The following is a 23,654-nucleotide window of genomic DNA, read 5'->3' as shown; positions in this document are numbered from 1 at the left end:
TGGCTGTTAAAGCAGTGTTTCTCAAACTATGGGTGGGAACCGCTAGGTGGGTTGCAATCCAATTGCAGGTGGGTCCCCATTCATTTCAATGTGCATTTTATTTTTAATATATGTGACTGCATTTGGGAACTGCATTTGGGAAAGGAGACAGACCAGGGACTGACTGCACTTGCTCCCGTTGTGGAAGGGATTGTCACTCCCGAATTGGCCTTTTCAGCCACACTAGACGCTGTTTCAAAACCACCTTTCAGAGCGCGATACCAGAGTCTCTGGAGACTGAAGGTTGCCAACAACAGATAGGACTGCAGCCTTGGGATGTTTGGGAATTTTTTTTTAAACACATCAGCAACTGCTTGGGAGAGTTAGGAGGGCGGTTCTTTTTTAAAGTAAATTTTTTAACTTGTTCTTATTGTAAACTTAATTCACGTACTAATTAATTTGATTTTGTTATATGAGAGGTGTTAAAAAATTTCTGGCTTGATGATATCACTTCTGGCCATGACATCACTTTCAGGTTAATGATATCAATCCCTGTGGTCCTGAAAGTCATTCTAAAAAGTGGGTCCTGGTGTTAAAAGGTTTGAGAACCACTGTGTTAAAAGAGTTGCAAGAGCAGACCAGGGTGTGTCTTGTTTTCTCCATCTGTTGGTGACTTTAAGCTACCTTGAGTTCAGTGGAGCATATATAGGAGTGTACATATGCTTGAAAACCTGTGCATGTGTTCTTGGGACCTGCTGAAGCTGTTGGGGTTTACTTTTGAGTAAAGTCTTAGGTAAACACCTAAGACTGGGCTGCTGCCAGGCTTCTCCACTGAGCACAGTAGGGTTGAGGCTGCAATCCTATCTACATATACCGGAGAGCAAGCCCCATTGAATATCATGGGACTTACTTCTGAGTAGACATGCATAGGCTTGGGCTCTGCTTTCCCAGCCAGCCTGCAGGGACTGAACTCTCAATGGGGCTTACTTTCAGGTGAGTGTGGATAGGATTGCAGCCTAACAGCCCAAGCCTAGGGATGTCTAGTCAGAAGTAAGTCCCATTGTAGTCAATGGAGCTTACTCTCAGGTAAGCGTGGACAGGATGGCAGCCTAAGTCCTTCACAACTCAGGGAGACTTTCAGCACAGTCCTTTGCAGGTCTGGTCAGAAGTCAGGCATGTCCTTGGGTTCAGTGGGGCTTATTCCCAGGAAAGTGTGCACAGGTAGGATTGTAGCTTTACTCCCGAGCAAGCGCTGGAGCGGTAAGGCTCCCCCTCGGCACTTGCAGGCGCTGCGCTCGGCCAGCCTCTCCGCAAACGCCCCATCCGGGGCGGGCTCTGAGCCGGGCTGCAGCGCTTGCGCTCCGGCCGCACACGTGGGGGGAGGTCGGCCAGGCAGGCAGGCAGGCGGGCGGGCCCGGTTCCTCCCGTGCTGGAAGGCGCCGGCCCGGACATGGGCAAGAGCAAGAGCAGGCGGTTCCGCCGCGCGCCCTTCTCTCCAGCAGGCACCCCGAGCGTGCAAGACGCGGACGCCGGCGAGGGAGGCTCCCCGGCCGCCGAGCTGCTGGAGAAGGTAGGGCGAGAGGGCCAGGGAGCCTGCGGGCTGCAGCTTCCCCGGCGATCGGCCCGGGCTTCCCTGCAGGGCCAGCGCGTGCTTGCGAGAGGGTGCAGGCCGAGGTGCCAACTGGTCAGGTTGCAAGCAGAGATGCCAACTGATGAGGGGGTGCAGGCAGAGATGCCAACTGATCAGGGGGTGCAGGCAGGCAGGCCAGCTGACCAGGGGGTGCAGGCAGAGGGGCCAGCTGACCAGGAACCCAAAATGAGCAATAGCCTGGTTGGGTACTCTGTACTTTTAACAGAAGTTAGGTAGCAGAAAAATAGCTCTGGAAGGGTCTGTGATTTCAAAACTTTTTCATCTCATGGCACATTGGGTAGGAACTAAAATGTTCAAGACACAGCATCTGTTTTTGGATAGTTGACAAGGCACACTGTGCCGCTGGTGGGGGGTTCACATCCCCCAATGACCCTACTAATAAATAACCCTGTCCTACATTCCCGTGGCACACCTGGAGACCATTCACAGCATGCCAGTGTGCCATGGCACAGTGGTTGAAAATGGCTGGTGTAGATCTTTGTCTGTCTGCGGATCTGCGAAAAGGTAGCACAGCTACTCAGGTTGGTTAAAATGCCAGCAATCCTAGTTTACCGTCTGGACCTGTCTTTTTTTTCCATGCTTGCAAAGCTTCAGCTACCCTCTTGCAGGAGAAATTTGGCTCACACACCCCCAGGCTTAATTTCTAGAACAGGGGTCTCTAAACTTTTCAGTACGAGGATCCCATCTTTGCCATGTTGTATATTTTGTACATTTTTGCAGATCAAAAAAAAATTAGTTTTCTAAATGAATGAATGAAATTTCCCCTGGGGGCTGGGGACAAGAATAGGCCCTCCGTTTGGCTATACTTGTTGTGACTAAACAGCCACCGGGTAGATGGGACTCCTTAGTCTGGGAAGGCAGCTCATCTGAGAGAAGGAAAACTCTGATCCCAAACCTCCACTGCCTTATGGCTACATCCAGTTCTGGAAAAGGCTTCAGGAGTCAACCTCGAGGCAAAATCCAGAGCTGGAGTCCCTGAGGCAGTTCGTGGCTGTATACAGTCATGCTCTGGCAACTCCTGCAGCGCTGCTGGAACCAACCATATTGGCTTTTGCCTTTCCATTGGACCATTTCAGCGACATGGAGAGGGATCATTTGCTGCATGGTAACAGTCTATCCTCCATATCTACCCAGACTTTCTATCCTCCATATCTACATTACCCAGACTTCACGCACTGGAGAGGACACTCTGTTCCAGAACCACCATTCAGAGTGTGATACCATAGTCTTCCGAGACTGAAGGATGCCAACATATGAAATTTAAATGAATGCATTAGTTTTACTTGGATCTTTTTTTGTAATTAGTGTGATATGATTCAGAACAATAGAGAAGTGTGACAGTTGCAAAGAAATAATGCCATGCTTAAACTGAGAAATGATGTATAATGAGTAAGAATGTCAAACATGAGCAAATGCTCTGACCAAAAAGACAAGTCACTGAGGGCTGAATAAAACCCTGTGTTGGCCGGATATACCCCCCAGCCTGCAGTTTGGAGATCCCTGTTCCCTGGTTCTGATGTGTACTTAGAGTGGAAGAAAAATGAACTCTGCACTGCTCAGGAGCACAGATTGATTGCATGGGGTTTCCATCACCTTTGGGCCTTTGTGGTGGCTATCTGCTCCATTTATAAAGATGAACACATCCCAGCAAGCAAACAAAAAACAATGCCACTTAAAAAAAACAAAAAAACCTGAGCACCCCAAACAGAGATAAGCAAGCTCTTGATAGAACCAGACTGATTCTGTTTGTTATGGGAAATCCTGGGAGGATAGAACTGTTTTAACCCAAATGTTTAAAGGTGAGCCAGACAACTATATCTGAGGAGGGAGTTCCTCTGTTATCTGTTGTTGTTGTTATTGCATCATCCAACATTTTACAAAAGATGAGAAGACAGGGCTCTGCCCTCAGGGCTCTGCAATCAGATAAGTGATTTTCAATCTTTTTCATCTCACTATATACTGACAAGCAGGGCCTCTGAGAGGCATTTCATCAGGGGGTACAAAGTTTCTTTTGGGCCCTTTTGCAAAGGGGGAGGGGGGAAACAGAATGGGGAAAGGTGGTGATGGGTGAGCAGAATGTGGGCAGAGGACAAAACAGTGTGGGGGAAGGGTGGAGACAACTGGAAAAGCCTTTGGACCTCAGGTCTACCCACCCATGTGGCATGGGTAGATACAGTAATATGGAAAAGCAAACACACTCCTAAGTCTCTCTAAAATCTTTTAAATACAGAAAATCATGCAGAAAATTAGCAACATCATATTTAGGCTCACACTAGAATGGAAAGTGCCCTGTGTGTACCAAAAGTTGCTTCTGCAGCAGCTGTAGTCTTGCAGCTTTGTCCCTGAGCTCCTGTACACCCCTTCATGGTAAACAGATTCATAAGCCAGAGCTACTATAGCAGGCCAGTTTCCTCCCAGATTTGATACTGTGTGAAGGAGTGTCATGTATGCATTCCTCAGCTCAGCATATATGGCTTGCCAGTAGCTGCAGCTGCATGCTCACGGTAGTGTCCCCAGCATTCTGTGTGGACAACAAGATAGGAATATGTAAGATCCCAGGAAATTTCTGGGCCCCCTCCTTTGGCTCCTTGGCTCCCTTTTTTGAACCTGGGCCTGGGTACAAATTACTCCCTTTGCCCCCCCCCCCAGGCCCTGCTGACAATTGTCAATGCTTACCATCAGTTGGTGGGGGGCTCACAACCCGCTATGGCCCTACTAATAAATGACCCTCCCCCAAACTCCCACGGTGCACGGTAGACCATTCACGGTACACCAGTGTGTCACAGCACAGTGGTTGAAATTGGCTGATCTTGAAGGTATTGACATGACAGTGTCTCAGGATTCGAGCTCAGTGGTTGAAAACTCTTGGTGCCTCTTTGTAGCTGCAGCACCCCAGCACGGATGTGAGAGAGTTTGCATGCGCCAGCTTATCTAAGCTCTTGCAGCAGAAACAAGCCATCCCAGCCTTGATGCAAAGAGATGTTGTTCGGTGTCTGGGTCCCATGCTCCTTGATCAGAGTCTCGTGGTTCGAGAGACGGCAGCAGGCGCTCTCCGGTGAGTGATGAATAATGTTGCAGGGGCAGGTCAGACAAAGGTAATTGGTGCTGTGAGGTTTCAGGGGTGCATTCATGCATCACAGATATCTGATTTTAGACCTAGAATGCATTAGGGTGGTCTTGCTGGAGCAAACCCAGGGTCCAAATGGCTCAGTGTTATGTTTTCAAAAGGTGTAAGTCAGATTTATTTGGGAAGCGCACCAGCAGGCTTGATGGTCACAGTCTTCTTCTGTTGTTTGGCCCAAGATCTGGCATTTGGAGATATAGAGCCTCTGCGCATGGAAGTTCTCTTTTCTACCCATCTATTTCAAAATGGCCATGAGGCATTGATACACTCATGCTCCCTGACTCTGTCTAATCCTGTGGTATTTATAGATTCAATTTTTCTTCAGTTCTGCTGTTTTATATGTTATTGTAGACCAGGGCTAGCCAACCCACAGTACATTTGCCACTAGTGGCACATGGACACTTTCAGAGTAGCACAAAGTCACCTGTTATTGCCATGCCAGTTGACGTAGGGCTCCATGGCCGTGAGCTTAAAGCCCAGAAAGGGAGTGACAAGGGCTGGTGCAGTGGAAAGATAGCAGAGTGGAGGCTCGGCCGATCATGTATGCTGGCAAAACCATCCAAGCATGTCCGGAGAGGGCCGAAATAATGTGGAGTGGCACACTCAATATCATGTACATAAAATGTAGCATGTGGCCTGCTGGGTATTGGCCACTGCTGTTGTAGAAAGTAAAAAAAAGTTATTTAATTTAACTTTTATTTGTTGACTTTCCTGCAGAAATCTCAGTGCTTGTGGAGGATTTGAAGTTTGTGATGACATGGTCACTAATGACATCATGACGCCCCTTGTCGCTCTTTTGAAAGAGGTATGTATGCTGTATTTGTAGACTTCTGTGCTCTGCTTGCTATGGTCCTTGTTTGCTTCTGGTTCTGAGTTTTAAAGATGAGTTTGACTCCCTCTAATTGAAATTAAGAAAGAACATGTGGCAGAAATGGACAGGTTTTCAGAAAATTTGGATCAGCAACGAAAACCGACACCAAATTGAGTAATGGAAATTTTTTTATGCTTGACTGAAAATGAAGTTTTAGAAATATATGATAGGGCATTTAGATGATTGTATTACGTATATACTATGACACGATATAATAGATGAATGATGAATGAAAAATGATATTAAGAGGTAAATTTAGAAGAGGAAACTGATTAAGATATGTAAAGATTTATTTTTAGTGATATATGATGATATATGATTTCCTGCACCCCCTTTTTTTGTGCAGTGAAGTCTGTTATGTTTTTTGTGTTATGTGTTATGCGTGTTTATATTTGTTTTTGGAACATAAATTAAAAAAAAAAAATTAATAGAGAACAGAATGTTCCTAATAACCTTCACTGCTCTCTTCAGTCCAGATGCAGGTATCTGATATTAAGCAAGACTAATGGACCATTTAGTAATGGCTCTTCAGACCTCAGGCAGAAAGGCCTTTCCCTTCTCTGCTATCTAAGGTCCTTTCCTGGAGATCCTAGAAGTTAAACTTGGGACCTTCTTCTTACAAAGCATGTGGTGTTTGCTAAGCTTTGTAGGCAGATCAGTGGAAATGAAGGAGAAGGGCCATAGCATAGCTGTGCAAATAATTACTTGTGGGGAGAGGCAGATGTGTACTTCCTGTTTTCTTTTACTCCATCTCTCTTCCTCCTGACTCCGCCACCAGTTCCCTTTCTTGCTAGCATCCAAAGGGGCTAGTGGCTCTTTTAATTATATTGAGGGAGAAGCAGAGGGGAAAACTATAAAATGTTCAGCCCTCCACATGCAGCTGTCTTCAATGTGGAGGCTCTGTCTCCATGGCACCTGCTGTGGAGCCTCCACACTGAAGAGAGCAGCATGTGGAGGACTGAACATTTTAGTGTTTCTTGGTGCTCACCTGGGAAGCAATCACTGCTCGCCCTAGGGGAGCTGGTGAGTGCCAAATGCAAAACTTGTATGTTTTTGTTTTTGTTTTCAAAAATTGCTAGAAAGCAAAACAAACAAACACCTGTAAATAAAATTGCTTCTGATTCTGTAGTCCAAATGGATACATGTTTTGGTTCCTGATTCAGGTATCCTTTCTGAGACTAGGAAAGAGATCCCAGTTCCTTGGGCATTCTTTACAACTTGAGTACTGTTGTTTTTGGCAGTGTGTAAACTTTATCACAGCTGGGCACTTGCTAGGAGAGCTTCAGTGTTTTCTGCTGTTAACTCTGGGGCTTTTTTGTGTTTTGGCCTGTTTTGCTCAAACAGTGTCGAGCAGGACTTGATGAGAGCAATGGCTCCCTGAAGGAAACGAAAGTTACAAACAAGAACTACATTGAAGACATTGCAAATGAGGCAGTGAACCTGCTGTGGAATGTCTGGTAAGTTCCAGCGGTCTGATCACAAAGGAAGTGGCCTGCTCTTTCACCAGATACAGTCAAGGCAAAACAGGGGTTATCCTCATCCTACATTTAAGGAGAGCCTTAACTAATTTTTACCTTCTAAAATCCAGTTCAAAAAAATTGTAGTAGGAGTATTTGCATTTGATATTGTCTTATCAGGTTTTTATTTCTTCATTACACTGAGAGAGAAAAAAGAATTTTTATTTCAGGAGAAATAATTCAAGACAGATGTTAGTTCAGATAATTGAATCAGCTGATCTAAATCAACCCTGATTTAGCTTTAGGAATCAGCTGTTCTGAAGCTTGGGTTTATATACTTGTCCTCTGTGTGTGAGGAAAGGAGATTGAAAGCTTCCACATTTGGTTTTGGGTAAACCACTGTTTTCCTTTCATTAGAACTGGAGAAACTGTGGTTTATTCAAACAAACCAGGATCAAACTCTGGCTCATATCCTGGATTGTTAACTGTCACCACATTTGGAATAAACCACCGTGTTCTGAACTTTGATGCAATGTGAAACTGTGGTTTATTCAAAGCTAGAAGTGGGACTTCTCCTTCATGTGCAAAGGAGGAAGAGAAGGGATCACACAAGCCCAAGTCTTGCTACTGCTTCTTCACAATAATTAGAACATGATTTAGAGCGCAGTCCTAACCCCTTATGTCAGTGCTTTCCAGCACTGGCATAGCGGCGCCAATGGGACATGTGCTGCATACTGCAGTTGGGTGTCACTCACGGAGGCCGCCTCAAAGTAAGAAAATGTTTGTTCCCTTCCCTCGGAGCTGCGTTGCCCTTATGTCAATGCTGGAAAGCACTGACATAAAGGGTTAGGATTGTGCGCTTAAATTATCATCTCAACCTGGCTAGGCTATGTCAGTGTATGTTTAATATTTAATAGACATTGGTTCTTCTAACATTTCATTGTATGGATTATTCTGGGTTTTTTTTGTTTTTTTGTTTTTTGCTGCTTTGTTCCAGAACCAGTGAAACCATCTTGAGAAACTTGTTGAGAGGTGGTATATAAATGGCCTATATCAGTGGTTCTCAGACTTTTTAGCATCGGGACCCACTTTTTAAAACAACTATTGGGAGCCACAGGACTTAAAAAAAAAAAGATGATCTAGAAAGAAATAGTATCTGTCTGTCTGTCTGTCTGTCTGTCTGTCTGTCTGTCTGTCTGTCTGTCTGTCTGTCTATCTATCTATCTATCTATCTATCTATCTATCTATCTATCTATCTATCTATCTATCTATCTATCTATCTATCTATCTATCTATCTATCTATCTATCTATCTATTTCGCATAATGAGGCAACCCTAATGAATAACCTAAAGGCTTGAGTGACCTAGCCTTCACCTGCCACCACTACCTGTCATTGACATACCTGGGGAAAAAAACACACCAGAAAAAAGACTCAAAACATTTTTCTCCCTATATGTACTCAAGCTGGCAAACTACAGGAGCTCAGCTCTTTGCAGATAGTTACCGTCTATCTGATTTTTGAATAGCCTCAGGGCTTGAGGCAATTATTTATCTGATCTTTACATTATCCTGTTTTCTTTGGAGGCTCCGTGGGATCCACCAGAAATTAGGTCACGACCCACCAAGTGAGTCCTGACCCACAGTTTGAGAATTGCTCAAAATCTCTATGAACAAAATCCAAATTAGAGTTCTGAGTGGACTGTTAGGTTTTCCAGCTGTTTGCTAAAAGTCCTTTGGTTTTGTAGTGAATGCAACAGTACGGCGGTATCTGTATTCAATAAAGAAGGATGTTTGGCCGTTGTACTCCAGTATCTGAAGAGATTTCATACAAATGTGGACCTGGCTATTGCAGTGGGTAAGTAGTGGAAAACAGTGGTTCTTTCTTCTCACTGGAGTGGAATCCACTTCAGGGTCCTCTTGATTCCTTTTGCCTCCACCTTGGTGTCCTCCTGTTGGGGACTAAAGATGTCTCTTTCCCCTTTCTTGGTTTCCCCCCCCCCTCCCCATAGGCTTTCCTCCAGTTTTTATTCTGCCATCTTTTATTTGCGCTGGGTTTTTATTATATTTTTTTGCATCTCTAGTTTTTTTAAATTTGTTTTTTATCTACTGTATTTTGTTTATTGTATTTTATTGCTTATGATGCCGCTTCGGGCATCTTAGTGCTTAAAAGGAAAGGTAGCATATTATTATTAAAAGACTCATTATTAAAGAAGGCTTAACATATAAGTCTTTTAAATAAATAACTATATTGGCGGTAGCAGGTCGCTGATAGCTTGGCAGGACTGGGGAAGATTTAACCTGAGGAATCCTCTTTGGCGCTTCCACCTCAGGATTGTATTGTTTCGGCTTTCTCCCCCAGGCTGCAGATATGTTGGGGAAGGTATTAAATAGTCACATACTTCCTCCTCATCCTCCACTTACCCAGCTACAGCTCTGTAGCAAGGCTGAAGAACTAATCTATCCCTTGCTCAGGCTGCAACGAGGCAGTGTGCAGTGGCATAGCTACACCCTCTGACACCTGGGGCAAATTATTTAATCCCCCCCTCCACTTCTAGTTTCCCTGAGAACTGGAAACGCATTTCTTAGGTATGGAGGAAAAATCCATTACAGGTTACAAGCCATACAATGGGTATGTGCAACCTCCTGATTTTAGAAATGGGTTATGTCAGAATGCCAGATGCAAGGGAGGGCACCAGGATGCAGGTCTCTTGTTATCTGGTGTGCTCCCTGGGGCATTTGGTGGGCCGCTGTGAGATACAAGAAGCTGGACTAGATGGGCCTATGGCCTGATCCAGTGGGGCTGTTCTTAGGTTCTTAAGATCTCCAGCAGGCCTTGTAAAGCCTTCAGATGCTTGGGGAGGCTGTGTGTGGTCTCCCTGGGCCTCAGGCACTCCCATGATGCCCCCAGGCATGGAGCCTGTGCCAGTCGCCCCCTGGTCTCCCTTAGCTGTGTCACTGGCTATGTGTACCCATTGTGGCTCCTTGTTTTTCATGAGGCATCCAGGTTTACCTGAGGGAGCACTGGGTCTCCATCAGCAAGATAGCCAAGCCACTATTTCTTCTTGTCTGTCACCTGGGCCAACCAACAAATTGCCATGGCCATCATGGCTGTAGGCTCAGGGCCTTTGGTGGTTCATATTCATTTTCCTTTGGCTGGGTCCATCACCAAGAATTCTTGGCCAGTGGCAGGAGAAGTCCTTGTTGTTACCCTCCCCTTCAGGGAATGGAAAACCTGTACAATCCCTTGCAGTTTTTTTTAACTATCAGAGCTTTTGTCAGTGTAGGAATGTTGCCAATCATGTGATCAAAAGGTGAGCTCCACGGCCTGGTGAGATCTCCTGAGCTCTTGAACCTCAGGAAAACATTGGAAGTAGCCTCTGGTGAGCTTGCAGTATTTTTGCAATTTTTGCATTGCAGTAGAGCTCTGGTGAGCAGGAAAAAGGGAAATGAACCAGATACAGGCAACCAAAATGTTAATGCATTGCTGAGACTCCTTGCATTATAGCCTAAGCTAGAAATGGTCAATATTTCTCTTTTTCTTTGCAGCATCTTGTTTACAGGCAGTGACAGAAGATAATCCGGACTTGCTGTCCTCTTTTGATGCTTCTGCGCACCAAGTGTTGGAAATTGTCATGTTATCGTCAGATAAAACTATGCAGTATGTTCTTTTACGTACTCTGGTGGCAGGTGGGTTTTAGCTGCGTACTTGTTGATTGATTACATGTCAACCCCTGCCTTGCTGCCATGTTGAAACTTGAGGTGACATTTATTTATCCCACATTTCTATGTTGCCTTTCTCATACAAGAAGTCCAGGGTGACTTATAGTACAGTCTTGTGTGTGTCTACTCAAAAGTAAGTCCCATTAAGTTCAATGGGACTTACTCCCATGAGAGTATGATAGGATTTCAGCCTTAGAGTCTCAAAATTAAAAAAAAAATGGAATTCCCTCCTTCCTTGTTATTTCAGGAGCCTTTATCTGGAAAAAAAAAACAAGAACTTCCTTCCTATTCTCCTTCTCTTCCCTCAGAGTTGCAAAGACCAACAAAGAAGTGTTGCAAGGTCCCTGGACTGAGGCTAATCAGAGTGTAATGCTATGAATAAAATATTTCCAAATTATTTAAAAACAAGCAATGGAAAACACCTACATTTCTGTCCCTCTTTGACCACAGGTTTTTATCTGAGGGCAAATGCAATCTTTGAATTTCTTTTTTTTTCTGCATAATTGGTCTAGGCATTCAGCAAAATCCTATGATATTACTTGTCCATTTCAGAATGCAGGTGGGAAATTGCAAATGCATTGAAATATTTATGCTAGGTGGCTGATAGCGACATGGAGAAAAAGAGTTATAAGGAAAGAAAGCCCTTCTGTATCCGCTCATCCCACATTTCACACAACTCCCTTTGCTTGTGTTAGAGCTCCTGCCCCAAAGGTAACATTGGCTATAGCTGTAACTCAAGAGTGTGTAACTTGAGTATGTAACAGAGTGTAACTTGAGTGTTTCTCAAGAGGATCCAATGTGTAATTACAATTTTGGTTTTGCTACTTTTACATTTCCTGCAAGTTTTTTTTAATTAAAACTAAAATTAGTGAACACAGACTCAGAAAACCTTGAACCTACAATTACACAATCTAAAACATAGAACAAACAGACAAAAACAAAACAAAATATATAAAAACAGATATTGAAAGTTATATAGAAAGTGTGGAGTCCTAAATCTAAATTACTTTGTTCTTCTACAAAATCATAAATCATTTTAAGTATCATATCTTAAATAATCTATTCTTTATTTCTAAAATACTTTCTTAAGGCCGCAATCCTAACCAACTTCCCAGCACTGACATAAGGGCAATGCAGCTCCGAGATAAGGGAACAAACGTTGTCTTACCTTGAGGAGGCCTCTGTGGCAGCCCCCCAACTGCAGGATGCAGCACATGCCCCACTGGCACAGCTATGCCAGTGCTGGAAAGTTGGTTAGGATTGCACCCTAAATCGTTCTAAAACTTTTTTCTATTCCTCTCTATTATTTATCAATTCTTTGTTTTATTTTCAAAAAAAGTTATTATCTCTGTATCAATTTTCTACCCCTTGAATCCATAATTCATAAGACCAATTTTCCCTTGCCCTGCAAGTTTTAAGCACTATGATGAACAGGCTTGATGGCTCACGTCCGACCTGACCTCTTCTCCACTTAAGGTGTCATTTGGAACATAAAGAGCACCCTGCCTGCTGGCAGTCAGGCAGAAACCGTCAACGCCATCCTGAAGATTTTCTCAGAGTGTTTAGCGGTTGACGCGGGCGAGATGGTGATTCAGATGAAGAAAGCAGAAACAGAAAGGTTGAAAACCTCTGCAGAGCAGGAAGCGGAGGAGAATATGGATGACCAACACAGTTCAGTGCTTAATGAGGACGAAGAAATGGAGGAATCACAGAAAGGAACAGCCAAGAGGAAAAATGACATTTCGGATTTTCTTCCTGTGAGTGTGGCTGATGTGGGTTGACCTGGTTCTACATCTTGCAGTGCTTATTGAAGAAGGAGGTGTCAGGGCTTCAACCTATTGGGGGAGGATGAGACTTCCAATGCAGAGACTCAGGACTTGTGGTTTAAAGATGACTTTATGCAGGCTATGGCTTCCCTGTAGTGTTGACTCTCTCAGATTTATTCCCTTCTGTTGTTCTTCACTTTCCTATGACCTGTCGGATCTGACAAGTCATGGAGTGGGTAGAGGGGGAAATTTCTGGTAAGTTACCCTACCCACACACACCACCTCAACTCCATCCTCTTCCTCATTCCTCTTCATTCCATCTTGTCTACTCCACTCCATGTGCTCTCCACTAGACTGTGTGACCCAGTATGGCCTCCACTCTCTTCCTAGGGCACCACCAACTTCTCTAACTTAAGGGCTACCACATTTCTTTTTTTACTTCTGTTCTTGGCCTCAAGAGGCACATATATCTATTTAGTGCTGGAGTCAGATCTGAGTAACAGCTAGGTTTTAGTTTTAAAAAAATAGGCTGGTTATTTCTTTGCCCGCTTGCCCCAAGTGCAGCCTGAAATCTCTTTGGGCATAGCAGTATCAAATCTACTTGTCTAAGTTCTCCTGCTCTCCATTTTAGAACTGTTTCAAATAGCAGACTTTGAGACTTCGCATTTTTCTCCCTGTGTCTCCACATGATTTGCTTGGCATCCAGTCCGACAAGGAATCATAGAATCACAGAGTTGGAAGGAGCCTATAAGACGGAGACCCACCCCTGCCAATGCAACAACATCCCTGATAGATGGCTATCTGGCATTTGCTTAACCAGCAATGGAGAGTCTACCATCTTTTTGAAGCTGTCTGTTCCACTGCCAGTTCATACCATCAAGATATTCTTCCTAATGATTAACTGAAATCCCCTGTTGTAATTCAAACCCATTTGACCTGGTCCTACCCTCTGGAGCAAATCCCCTCCCTCTCCCGCATTTCAGCCCCCCCAGATATTTATAGGTAGCTTTATTTCTTAAAGTAGTTCTGGAACTCTGCTTTGTGACAGTTTAGTTGGGCCTAATAAATATATTCTGCTGTGGCTTTTGGATTCCGTATTCCATTTTTCTTTCTGTCTCCTTTCATCCAATCCTTTTTCTTTCCTGGGGTGGGGGGGATGGGGGGTCCACAGAATTTATTGAGGGGGGGATGTTATCCCTTTAATTTTTGTATTCCTATTCAGAACTGAGTGTATGGTGTCCTCTTGTTCTTGGAGGATTTGTCTGCATAGTCCTTGGTCTGTTAGCTGAGCCTTCTCAGGAGAAGAGGCATTTGCCTGTGATTCCCAGGTATCAGTTCTAAACCTCTGCAAAGACTGTCCGTTGCAATGAGACCTGTTTCCTTGCTTTTGTAGCGCAGCACGCAGGAGCTGAAAGAGGTGGCCGCTTTGCTTCTGGCTCAGCAGACCGCTCTAGAAATCATTGTTAACATGTGCTGTAATGACGGTATGTATGCAGTAGTCATCGTTGAGAGGATATTTTGGATTTGGGTTTTTTCATGGTGTAAGAAGCTCTCTCTTCTTCTCTTTCTCAAGTAAGCATGTTAAAATTTTTAGCCTTAAATCTTATCCAAATTATCCATTAAAAATCCCTAGAATCAATTTGGTGGTTAGCAACCTTCAGTCTCGAAAGACTATGGTATAAGCCTACAGCATCCGGTATTCCTAGGCGGTCTCCCATCCAAGTACTAACCAGACCTGACCCTGCTTAGCTTCCAAGATCAGACAAGATTGGGCATGTGCAGGGTAACAGTTGCTGCCAATTTAATGAGTGTCAATTTGCAATTGACCATTTACAATTGCAGCAATTTAACAGTTGCTGCAGAATCAATTTAATGAGTGTCATTTTACAGGTTTACCACTGCTGTCAGAGCAGTTGGGCTTGAACCAGCTCCCATTTGACTCCTTGCATCCTAGAAGTGCTTCTATCAGTGGGTGTTAAGCCTGTGTTTTATAACTCCCTTATGTCACAGTATGAAGGAGCTGGTTTCCTGAACATGCTTGTTTTCCATTTCCTGCACCATATAATATTTTTATTAAAATTACGTTTAAAAATGTTAAAATGTTGTTATAGTTATGTTTAAAAATAAAAAGCCACAATTTCTTAATACCTTTATTAAGGCCAGCCAAATAAACACAAAAGCAAGCAAGAGTGGATGTTAAAAGCAAAAAAGGGGGGTTGAAGGGTCATTATGTATACCCCCCCCCAGCTTGCAGCTTGTCATAGTCCTAAAGCGGCACACAGGAGGAATTAAGCAGACTTAGTGTTGATTAATTTCAGGTGATGTTTGGCAGGATCTCTGTTTCCACCCAGAGGTTTTCTGGTTTTAAAAAAATGAGACAATGACTGTTCCCAAATTTTCAGAAAGTAAAGTCTAGCAGTCACTCTGTTCCATCCCTGGACCCCTTTAAAGCACAGAGGCTTCTTGTCGGGCATAAAACAAATAGGAGAGAAACCCAAGTGGCCATGAGCATTGTCCTCCTTCTTCTCACTTCTTTTTAGAAGCCCTGGGGACAAACTGAGGTCCTCAGTTTTCCCTGTCTGCAATATGGGGATAATAATGGTTGCCTTACAGGGTGGTTGTAATGATAACAAGAGGATAATTCGTGTGAAGCACTTTGAATGCCCAGGAGTGCTGTGCATTTTCCCTTGAGAGTCTGGGAGAAAACTGTGCAAAAGTGGTAAGTGATAATGAATTCTGGTCTTCTGGATGGTCTTCTGATTGCTGTGCTGTGCTGTGCTTGCAGACCCCTCCGATGATGAGTGGGAAGAGTTGTCCAGTAGTGATGAAAGCGATACCTTCCTAGATAACTATAATGAAGGCGAACAGCTGCTGTCACCCCTGTGCCTTTCTGCTGAGGTTCACACAGCCCTTATGAACCACTGTGTTCCGAAAAAGGTAGCATCCTCCAGCATCTCTTACATAAGACACCTGGATCAAGATCCAAATAAGCGCATGACTAGCTCTGAGTTCCCAGTGGGGTTTTCGATTTGTGTTTCTGGAACCAAAGTGCTCCATTTCAAAGCACACTTGGAGTCTGGTACTGGGTGGGAGAGTTGCTGTTGCTAAGAGAATGAATTAATAGAATGCAACAGGTTGCTGTTGTTAATAGAATGAGTTAAACAATCCCACATGGCCCTCAGACTGTTGGGCTTCTCACAAAGATCGTTTTGAGATCTCGGCCCTGGGAATCTTCTTTTTGGGCAATGTGGCAATGAAGTTTAACAGCTCTTTTCCCCCCTAGGTCCTTGATAAAACAGCTTTCCCCAACAGCGTAGCTGTTGACATCTGTACAAAGAGTCCAGCTTGGAAGCTGCTTATTAAGAAGTAGGTGTTGCTTGTTTTTTCGTGCGTTCCTAAACGTTTCATTAGGGCAGCTCTGTCTCTTCCTGCCTTTCTTCAGAGCTTCCAGAGGAATCTGGCTGGCCACCGCAGAATAACCGTGATGGGCTAGATAGAAATTTGGTCAGACTCAGCAAAGTTGTTCTTGCACCCTCCCATTTGAATAACGTCTGTTATTTTTAAGGATTAACAGCTGGGCCCTGCGTGGCTTTCCCCTGTTTTATTTTCTAAGAATTCTACTTATCAAGCAAGGCGCTAGAGAAACCTTATTCAGGTCTATTTTTAACTTTCCTCCTCTCTGAAATTTTCAGGAGTCAAGTTGAGGTTTGTACTTGAAATGCAAAACATTGTCCTGTTCATTCCTCTCCCTACATCAAAACCAGGGATTGTGCTTTGATTGAACTTCAAGTGTAGGATTGTTCTCTGAGCTTTTATTGTTCATTCTGCTGTCTCAGTGTTCAGCCAGGTTTATCACATTATGAACAGTGTTGCATTGGGAATCCTGAACAGCTGAGTGAAACCAGAGGCTTCCGTTTCCTCAGCCAATTTGCAAATACTGTACTGCCTTGAAGCAAAGGAAAAAAATGGAATCCTATCCAAATAATTACATCCACGTTTATTTTGTTCATGCATGGATGTTCAACCACACAAACTCTACAAGGTCTTGTCCCTGAATTTTAGTTCCTTTTAACCACCTATTTTGCTTCCTTGGCATCAGAAACTACAACTGACAGAGACCAAATGTTGGATAGTGTAGGCTTAAGATGTCCCCCAAAATTATTTCCTTTGGAAGACTGTGATGGTTTGGAATGGCTAAGATCTGACTAAATAAGGAACTTGGGGGGGGGGGAATTTCATGTAGAAACCCCAATTCAGAGTACTGAGTATAGGGATCAGGAACTAGAAGTCTGCTCCTCATACCTGGCTCATTGAGGGATAAAGCCTGTGCTCAGGTTGCCTACCCAGGGTTGAAAGACAGATGGAAAGAGAAGCTGCTATAATAGGACTTGTTGGCTCAGAGGGTTGGAACTGGGGATGCCAACCCCTGTGTCTTTCTAAAAATGACAATCCAAAGTGGCTGATTGGGATACAAAAGCTTAGTTCTGTTGATGGGAGTCATAAGGAGCCATAGGCTGTTACGTGGCAAGTGTATTCTTTGTATTTAGTACATTCTCTGATGCGTGGGGAGATGATGGATAGAAGGTTCTGCCTTCAGGTTTCTTGTTGGGCTTGATGACTTTTTTGCCCTCTCCTGCTCTATGGGTCCTCTTTATGGAGACACTGAACATGCACTGTGACTGATTTGGTTCCCTTCCAGGTTGAACTTGGTCCAGTACAGAGCCCTGACCTGCCTTCACAGCATTCTGTTGGTGTCTGATGTGGATTGCCTTGGTGGAGCTGAGGTGCTTCAGTCGCTGTCACAACACCTATCCCAGCTGGTCTTTTCTCAGTCAGGTATGTTTTCAATTTGCAGGTTGTGTCCCACTCGCTGAGCCCCTTGTTTCTTCATCTCTTTCATGGCCCTTTTTGATTAAAGGATTATATCAAATAAAGTTTAAAAGAGAAGGCATTGGATAGAGCAGGGGTGTCCAAACATTTTGGCAGGAGGGCCACATCATCTCTCTGACACTGTGTCGGGGGCTGGGAAAAATAATTAATTTACTATTTAAAATTTGAATAAATTTACATAAATGAATATATTAGAGGTGGAACTTATATGAATGAATGAAGGTCTTGCAGTAGCTCAAGGCCTATAAAGACTTTGCACAAAGCAAGGCTAGCATTTCCTTCGCTGCCACTGCTGTATCACAGGCATGAAACAGCAAGTAGTGGAGGGAGCCCTTGTCCCACAGCTCAGGTGAGAAGTTGAACAGCCGTCCTCTTGCTAACAGGAGTTGCATTGGACCAGCACAGGCTCTAAAAAGTCTCTGGAGGACCAGAGGCTCATTGGAGACTGGGGGCTTCCCGAGGGCCTGATTGAGAGCCCCCGAGGGCCGCAGGTGGCCCCCGGTCTGGGGTTTGGGCACCCCTGGGATAGAGGGATGTTCTTTTCCCTCTTATGCAACACCAGGCCCAGGGGACATCCACTAAAATAGAGTATCAGGAGAGTTCGAAAAGACAAAAGAAAATATTTTTTTAGTTACAGGCTGGGTAATCTGTGGAACTCCTTGCCACAAGATGTGGTGATGGTGTCTGGCCTAGATGCCTTTGAAAGGGGATTGGAGAAATTTATTGAGGAAAAGTCCATCACAGGTTACGAGCCATGATGGGTATGTGCAACCTCCTGATTTTAGAAGTAGGCTACCTCAGAATGCCAGTTGCAAGGGAGGGCACAAGGATGCATGTCTCTTGTAGTTTTGTGTGCTCCCTGAGGCATCTGGTGGGCCATGTGAGATAAAGGAAGCTGTGCTAGATTGATCTTTGGGCTGTTCCAGCAGACTGTACTTAATACCTGTTGCACATGCCGACAACATGTGCCATTATCTCCCCTTTTTCCCCCCTCTGCTGATCATGTTGATGACTGATATTCCATTTTTTGTGAGGAGAGATGGGAGGAGGGGAGAGAACCTTGTCTGCCTTGCAGGAATTAAATTAAATGTCTGCCGGATTAAAATATAATGAGTCAAAATGAGTTCTGTTTTGATTTTGAACAGAGTTTTCCCAACACACGGAATTTCTGGAAGCTGTGACCAGTGCGTTGCGGGCTCTTTTGCAGATGTTGGCATCTAATAATATACCTCAGGTGAGATTGTTTGCTTCCTCCACTAATTCATTTTAAAATATTCACTTGACATGTATTGCTTCAAACTCATTTTAAACTGAAATAGGACTTGCTTCCTTTTCCCCCCTGAAGGCATTCATGAGGTAACAGCAAGAAGAGATAAAGGCTACCTCATTTAAGTACAGTTATGAATCACTTAACAGTGGGGATACATTCTCTGAACCCCATCACTGAAGCAATTTCATCATTATATGAAAAACATACATATGTTTTGGTGGTGTTGCCATTAGGAGACCCCAGAGGCCTCTTTTGGGACACATCGGGCCTCCATGGGCCTCAAAATGGCCACAGAAGCATCCAGAAACTAATTCTGGTTTTTGGTAGCAAATGAGAAGTACCTTTCCTAAAACTGGAAGTAGCTTCCAGAGGATTCTGTAGGCTATTCTGAGGCCCATGGAGGTCCAGCATGACCCAGAACTGGCCTCTGAGGCCTCCTAATGACAACACCAATACCACCAACACAAAGGTAAGGAATTTCAGCTACTGTACAGTAAACCAGTGACAGACCATCATATATGTGGGTCAGTTGGAACGTTTCTTATGATGCCCACCTGTATACACAGAAGGCCATGTTTTGAAGATTGGGGACATGGTTGGAGGGTGACTTCTTAAAGAGAAATTGTTGACAAGAACAAAACCATCCCACAGCAGCTATTCTGTTGTCTGAAAAACAGTGTTATGGCCAAAGGGCACGTGATGTTAAGCCCGTCATAGTGAGATGAGCTAAACACAGAAATTAAAATGGAAGTGTCTCTTAACCATTTTGCATAGATACATTCCTGAAAGTCAAGCACTGCTCAAAACAGCCCTGTAGGACAGTGTTTCTCAACCAGTGGTACAACTACCACCGCTAGAGGTGGAGTATGGTGGTTCTCATGGGACCCCTGGACACCTGCCACCCAGCAGTGAGACCAGGAATGTGACACAATAAACAGTGGTAGGAGGCTCGGCTCAGTGGGCAGAGCTCCAAAGCATACTTTTCCGTATTTAAAAAAAAAATGCTCTCGCCCTCCCGGAGCCTCTTACTGGTGTTCATTGCATCACACCTGGCCTTCTAACCTGCAAGTAACTTGCAATTATGTCATCACCAGTTACTTCAGGTGGTACTTTAAATAAGTGGACCATGTGAAGTGGTACAGCAGGCGACAAATGTTGAGAAATGCTGCTATAGGATGTTAATCCAATAGGCAGGACATGGGCTGTTTTCCTGCTTGATGTCACTTCTGTTTGTGACATCACTTCTGGTGGGTCCTGAAACATTCTCATTCTAAAAAGTGGGTCCTGGAACTTTTTAGAGGCCCCAGAGGCTACAGCCTGACTTATAAATGCCGAGGAGTATGGCTATAATGGTGACTGGGCAGCAGTGCTCCCCCCCAGTAGCAACTTATTTAACCCTTGATGCACATAGCCTAATCTGCCCTGTCCGTTTCATGAACCACTAACAATTGGGTCATGACCCCACTGGTGGGTCTCAGACCCACAGTTTGAGAACCACTGCCCTAAGGCATCATGGCACACTCATAAGGCACATACTTTGGGAACCCCTGGGCTTATTTAAAATAATAATAATGACTTTGTTCTGTTTAAACAGTGTATGACTCCTGAGCAACTGATGACTTTGTGCGAAGCTGGTATTCACAGCAGCCATGCTGGAGTGCGGGTGAATGTAGTTAGCATTCTAGGAATTGCTGGCAGTGTGCTTGCAAAACTGGAAGACTCTTCTGAGACACTAAAGGTAAAGCCACACTCCCCAGTGGTGATCTGTTCCATTGGCAGGGATCCTTATTGCTCCAAAGATTACCTCCTTTTGGGGTATTTACTTGTCCCGTGTTTCTGTATGGTTTCAGATGATTGGGAAATTCCTCCTTGAAGTGGCAATGAAGGATACATCTCTTGTGGTGACGGGAGAAGCTCTGGATGCCATCTTTGACGTTTTCGCTGATGGCAGACAAGCGGAAAAGGCGGCAGAGCAAATTAAATTGCTTCCTGCACTGAAGGAGTTCCAGCCGGTTTTTAAATTGCGAGTGAGTATGTTGCATCATGGTGGGAGGAAGATGCTGAAGCACTACTGTGATTTGTGCTACAGATCATAGAGGTGGACTTTCCAGAGTGTAGTGCTCCCATTGATTCCTAAAAACTTCAACTTTAAAGTAAACAGGTTACAGAAATCCGCAAGTTGCTAGTCCTCAAGAGGGAACTTACATTCTTTAAAAGATGGAGGCAGGTAAAGATTGTGAAAGGGCTGTTATAAGAATTTTAGTGACTATTGAGGGAGGTACTTGGTTTCTTCCTTTGCTTTTCATTGTTCCCTGTCCATCCCTGAAGACCTGAGACCCAGTTTTCATGTCTGCTCTTTGTCAACATTTCATGAGACCCATTCATTCCCTTGTTCTTCTGCAGTGTTTTCCTGGTAGAATGAACTGCCTAGCTTTTCTCGGTTGTGTGATGCTGCTTCCAATTAAAGCAGTATACACTTCTTGCAATGCCGGAACAGAATTTGTGTCCTGTTCTATCTGATCAGGTTGATTTCTGAGACAAGACCAGTACAGGCTCCTGGCGGTCTTGAAGTACTCAAGTTGTAGCATTTGGTTTCTTAAGGAGTTAACATAAAGAATTTGTCTGAGAAATGATTGCTACAGTGTACCTGCCAGCTTCAGAGAACATGTTGCACTTGAACACAAGAAAGGAGCTAGTCTGCCAATATATCAGGCAATTGCTGAGTCATCATCCAGCCAGCAGAATCTAGCCTAGTGTTTTAGTGCTTCCCCAAGGCGAAGTGAGAACCTGGGGGCAACAAAGCACAGTTGTTAATCCAGGACTGCAGCATTTTGCATGTGTAGGGGTCAATGTGGTCTTTAATGGCCAACCAAAAACATGGCAGAGTCTTCTCTGCTTTGCCTCTAAATAATCTTCTGCTCTTTTCCATATTCCAAGCTTTGAGCTGGGAAAGAGAGTGGGGAATTGTTTGTAACTTTTCTCTCCAGTTTGGAGTTGGGCTGTGCTTCAGGGAGCCCCTGAATCAGTCTGGGGAGTGATCGATCTCTGGCTTCAAGTCAAAGAGGAAGGTTGTGACTTGAACACTGGGGCCATCCCTATAAGTGGCATCCCTTTAAGTGTGTCACAACACACACTTTGGAAACCCCTCTACTAGAGATGATATTTTATCTGAGGTCTTGATTGATTCAACCAGATCTTTTATTAAAAACTGATTGTTTGCAGAATGTTGCCCTGTTTAAACTCATCCTCAAACTTACCATTGAGTTATAGGCAACTGGAGGGAAACCTTTTTTTATTCTAGCAGCTTTTTGCTTTGACCAAGTGGACACACTGTGCTGATTTTTGAAGGGATGCATATTATAACTCTTGTTGTCCAGGATGAGTCAGTTGTATTGGGTGGTTTAAGCCATTTCTTCCCAATGTTGCATATACACAACAGGGATCAAATGTGTACACCTGTGGGCTGGGCAGAAATGGGTTAAGATGCAAATTGACTTTGAAATGAAGAATGTCCGACAAATGCATTTTCTTTTAAATTGCAGATGCGGAAAGAAGGAAAAGGACGGTACAGCTCAGATCAGTTGTGTGTGCTTGACAATGTGAAACTGAACTTAAGAAGATTTATTGCCTATCAAGAGACACTGGAGAGAAAAAAATAACATTTGAATAGCAAGAAAGACTGCAAAGCTATATTTTTTATTATCATGTGCTAAATATATTACTCTGGAATTATAGCACCTTGCAATGATTGGTAAGGGGGAGCGGAGATCTATTTTTTATGCTGCATTTCTTACAGGTAAGTGTGGAATGAGGGGGTGACCTGGGCGTGGCTTCAATAAGTGTCACAGAATTTAATGTCGATATAATGACGTTTACCAGAATGTGTCCTTAAATCAGGATTGGGAACAATTATTTTTAAACACCTAGAGGCCATTTTTCAGTTCCCTAAGAGCCAGCACTGCCTATAACCAAACAAATTGAGTCCACGGATAACAAGTACAGTATCGGATTTCTAGGTGACTAAATGTCTGAGATTTTTTCAATTCTCCATTTGAAGGTATGTTGTAGCCATACTTTTATTAATCTAATGACCATGATTAGGAGATTGCAAGTACCTCATAGGCTTACATGCATCTCTGCCTTCTGTCCTCCCCTTCTGCACCTCTGGCTCCTGTTTTCAGACCTAATGATGGTGTAGTCTTAGGTCTGCACTATTGTTAACATTAGCCATGGTTAGCTCAAAATGAAAATTTGCAAACATGCTTCTAATAATGGTTGCAAGCTGGTTTAAGCTAACTAACCATGGCTAATGTGGGAAGGGGCACATAAGCCTCCAGGGTGCTCCCGCTATCTTTAAGCCATTTCTGCCGGATGTTGCATATACACAACAGGGATCAAATGTGTACATCTGTTAGCTGGGCAGAAATGGGTTAATCATGATTAGAAAGTTGAAAATATTACCTCTGTACTGGACTTTCTAGGTGGTAGTGTCATTGTGTGAAAATATCCATGGCTTCTGGCATAAAATTACCATTCTACAAGGAAGTGAAAGAAATATGAATGCCTCAATGTCAAGTCAAGTCGAGTCAACCTTGAATGCCTCAATGTATGCTGGAAGATTCTTAAAAAAGAAAGTAAACTTTTATGCTGTGTCTTGTGTGATATAATTCATTGGAGAAGTGGTGATTGCTGTTAAGGTGAGCAACTTTTGTACACTTAATATTGACTGTGAATTAGGTCCAAATTCTGTACCCTGGGATTGACTTTGTTTCGTTTTTGTTACTAAATCACACAGCAAAAATGCATCCAAATTCTTACAGCACAAAGCCTATCCTTTGCTGTACAAAAAGTCTGGAATCTAATATTTCCAATCCTGTGCACCAACATTGGCCATTTAGGTGCCAGCCATACACAGGGCTGAAAAA

General features: G+C 43.8%; 1 protein-coding gene and 1 pseudogene across 1 annotated transcript; one reads left to right on the top strand and one right to left on the bottom strand.

Moving 5' to 3' along the window:
• The first annotated feature begins 1,362 nt into the window (after positions 1–1,362).
• Positions 1,363–23,396, top strand: HEATR3 (HEAT repeat containing 3). Its single transcript, XM_066637684.1, has 15 exons — positions 1,363–1,549; positions 4,513–4,685; positions 5,472–5,559; positions 6,970–7,082; positions 8,829–8,938; positions 10,630–10,770; positions 12,280–12,560; positions 13,963–14,053; positions 15,355–15,506; positions 15,853–15,935; positions 17,269–17,405; positions 18,605–18,693; positions 20,324–20,467; positions 20,580–20,756; positions 22,272–23,396. The coding sequence occupies exons 1-15, from the start codon at positions 1,430–1,432 to the stop codon at positions 22,386–22,388; spliced, it is 2,016 nt and encodes a 671-aa protein (XP_066493781.1). The 5' UTR covers positions 1,363–1,429; the 3' UTR covers positions 22,389–23,396.
• LOC136660971 (5S ribosomal RNA) lies at positions 14,251–14,367 on the bottom strand (annotated as a pseudogene).
• Positions 23,397–23,654: the final 258 nt, after the last annotated feature.

The sequence above is a fragment of the Tiliqua scincoides genome, chromosome 9, assembly GCF_035046505.1.
Source record: "Tiliqua scincoides isolate rTilSci1 chromosome 9, rTilSci1.hap2, whole genome shotgun sequence".
Lineage (NCBI taxonomy): Eukaryota > Metazoa > Chordata > Lepidosauria > Squamata > Scincidae > Tiliqua > Tiliqua scincoides.
The sequence above is the reverse complement of the archived record's forward strand: the minus strand, read 5'-3'. Positions and strand labels throughout refer to the sequence as shown.

Excerpts from the sequence above, each read along its gene's own strand:
- HEATR3 (XM_066637684.1), top strand. The coding sequence starts at position 1,430 with ATGGGCAAGAGCAAGAGCAGGCGGTTCCGCCGCGCGCCCTTCTCTCCA. Across the intron at positions 7,083-8,828 it reads AACCTGCTGTGGAATGTCTG|TGAATGCAACAGTACGGCGG; the intron begins GTAAGTTCCAGC and ends TTGGTTTTGTAG. Across the intron at positions 15,507-15,852 it reads ACCACTGTGTTCCGAAAAAG|GTCCTTGATAAAACAGCTTT; the intron begins GTAGCATCCTCC and ends TTTCCCCCCTAG.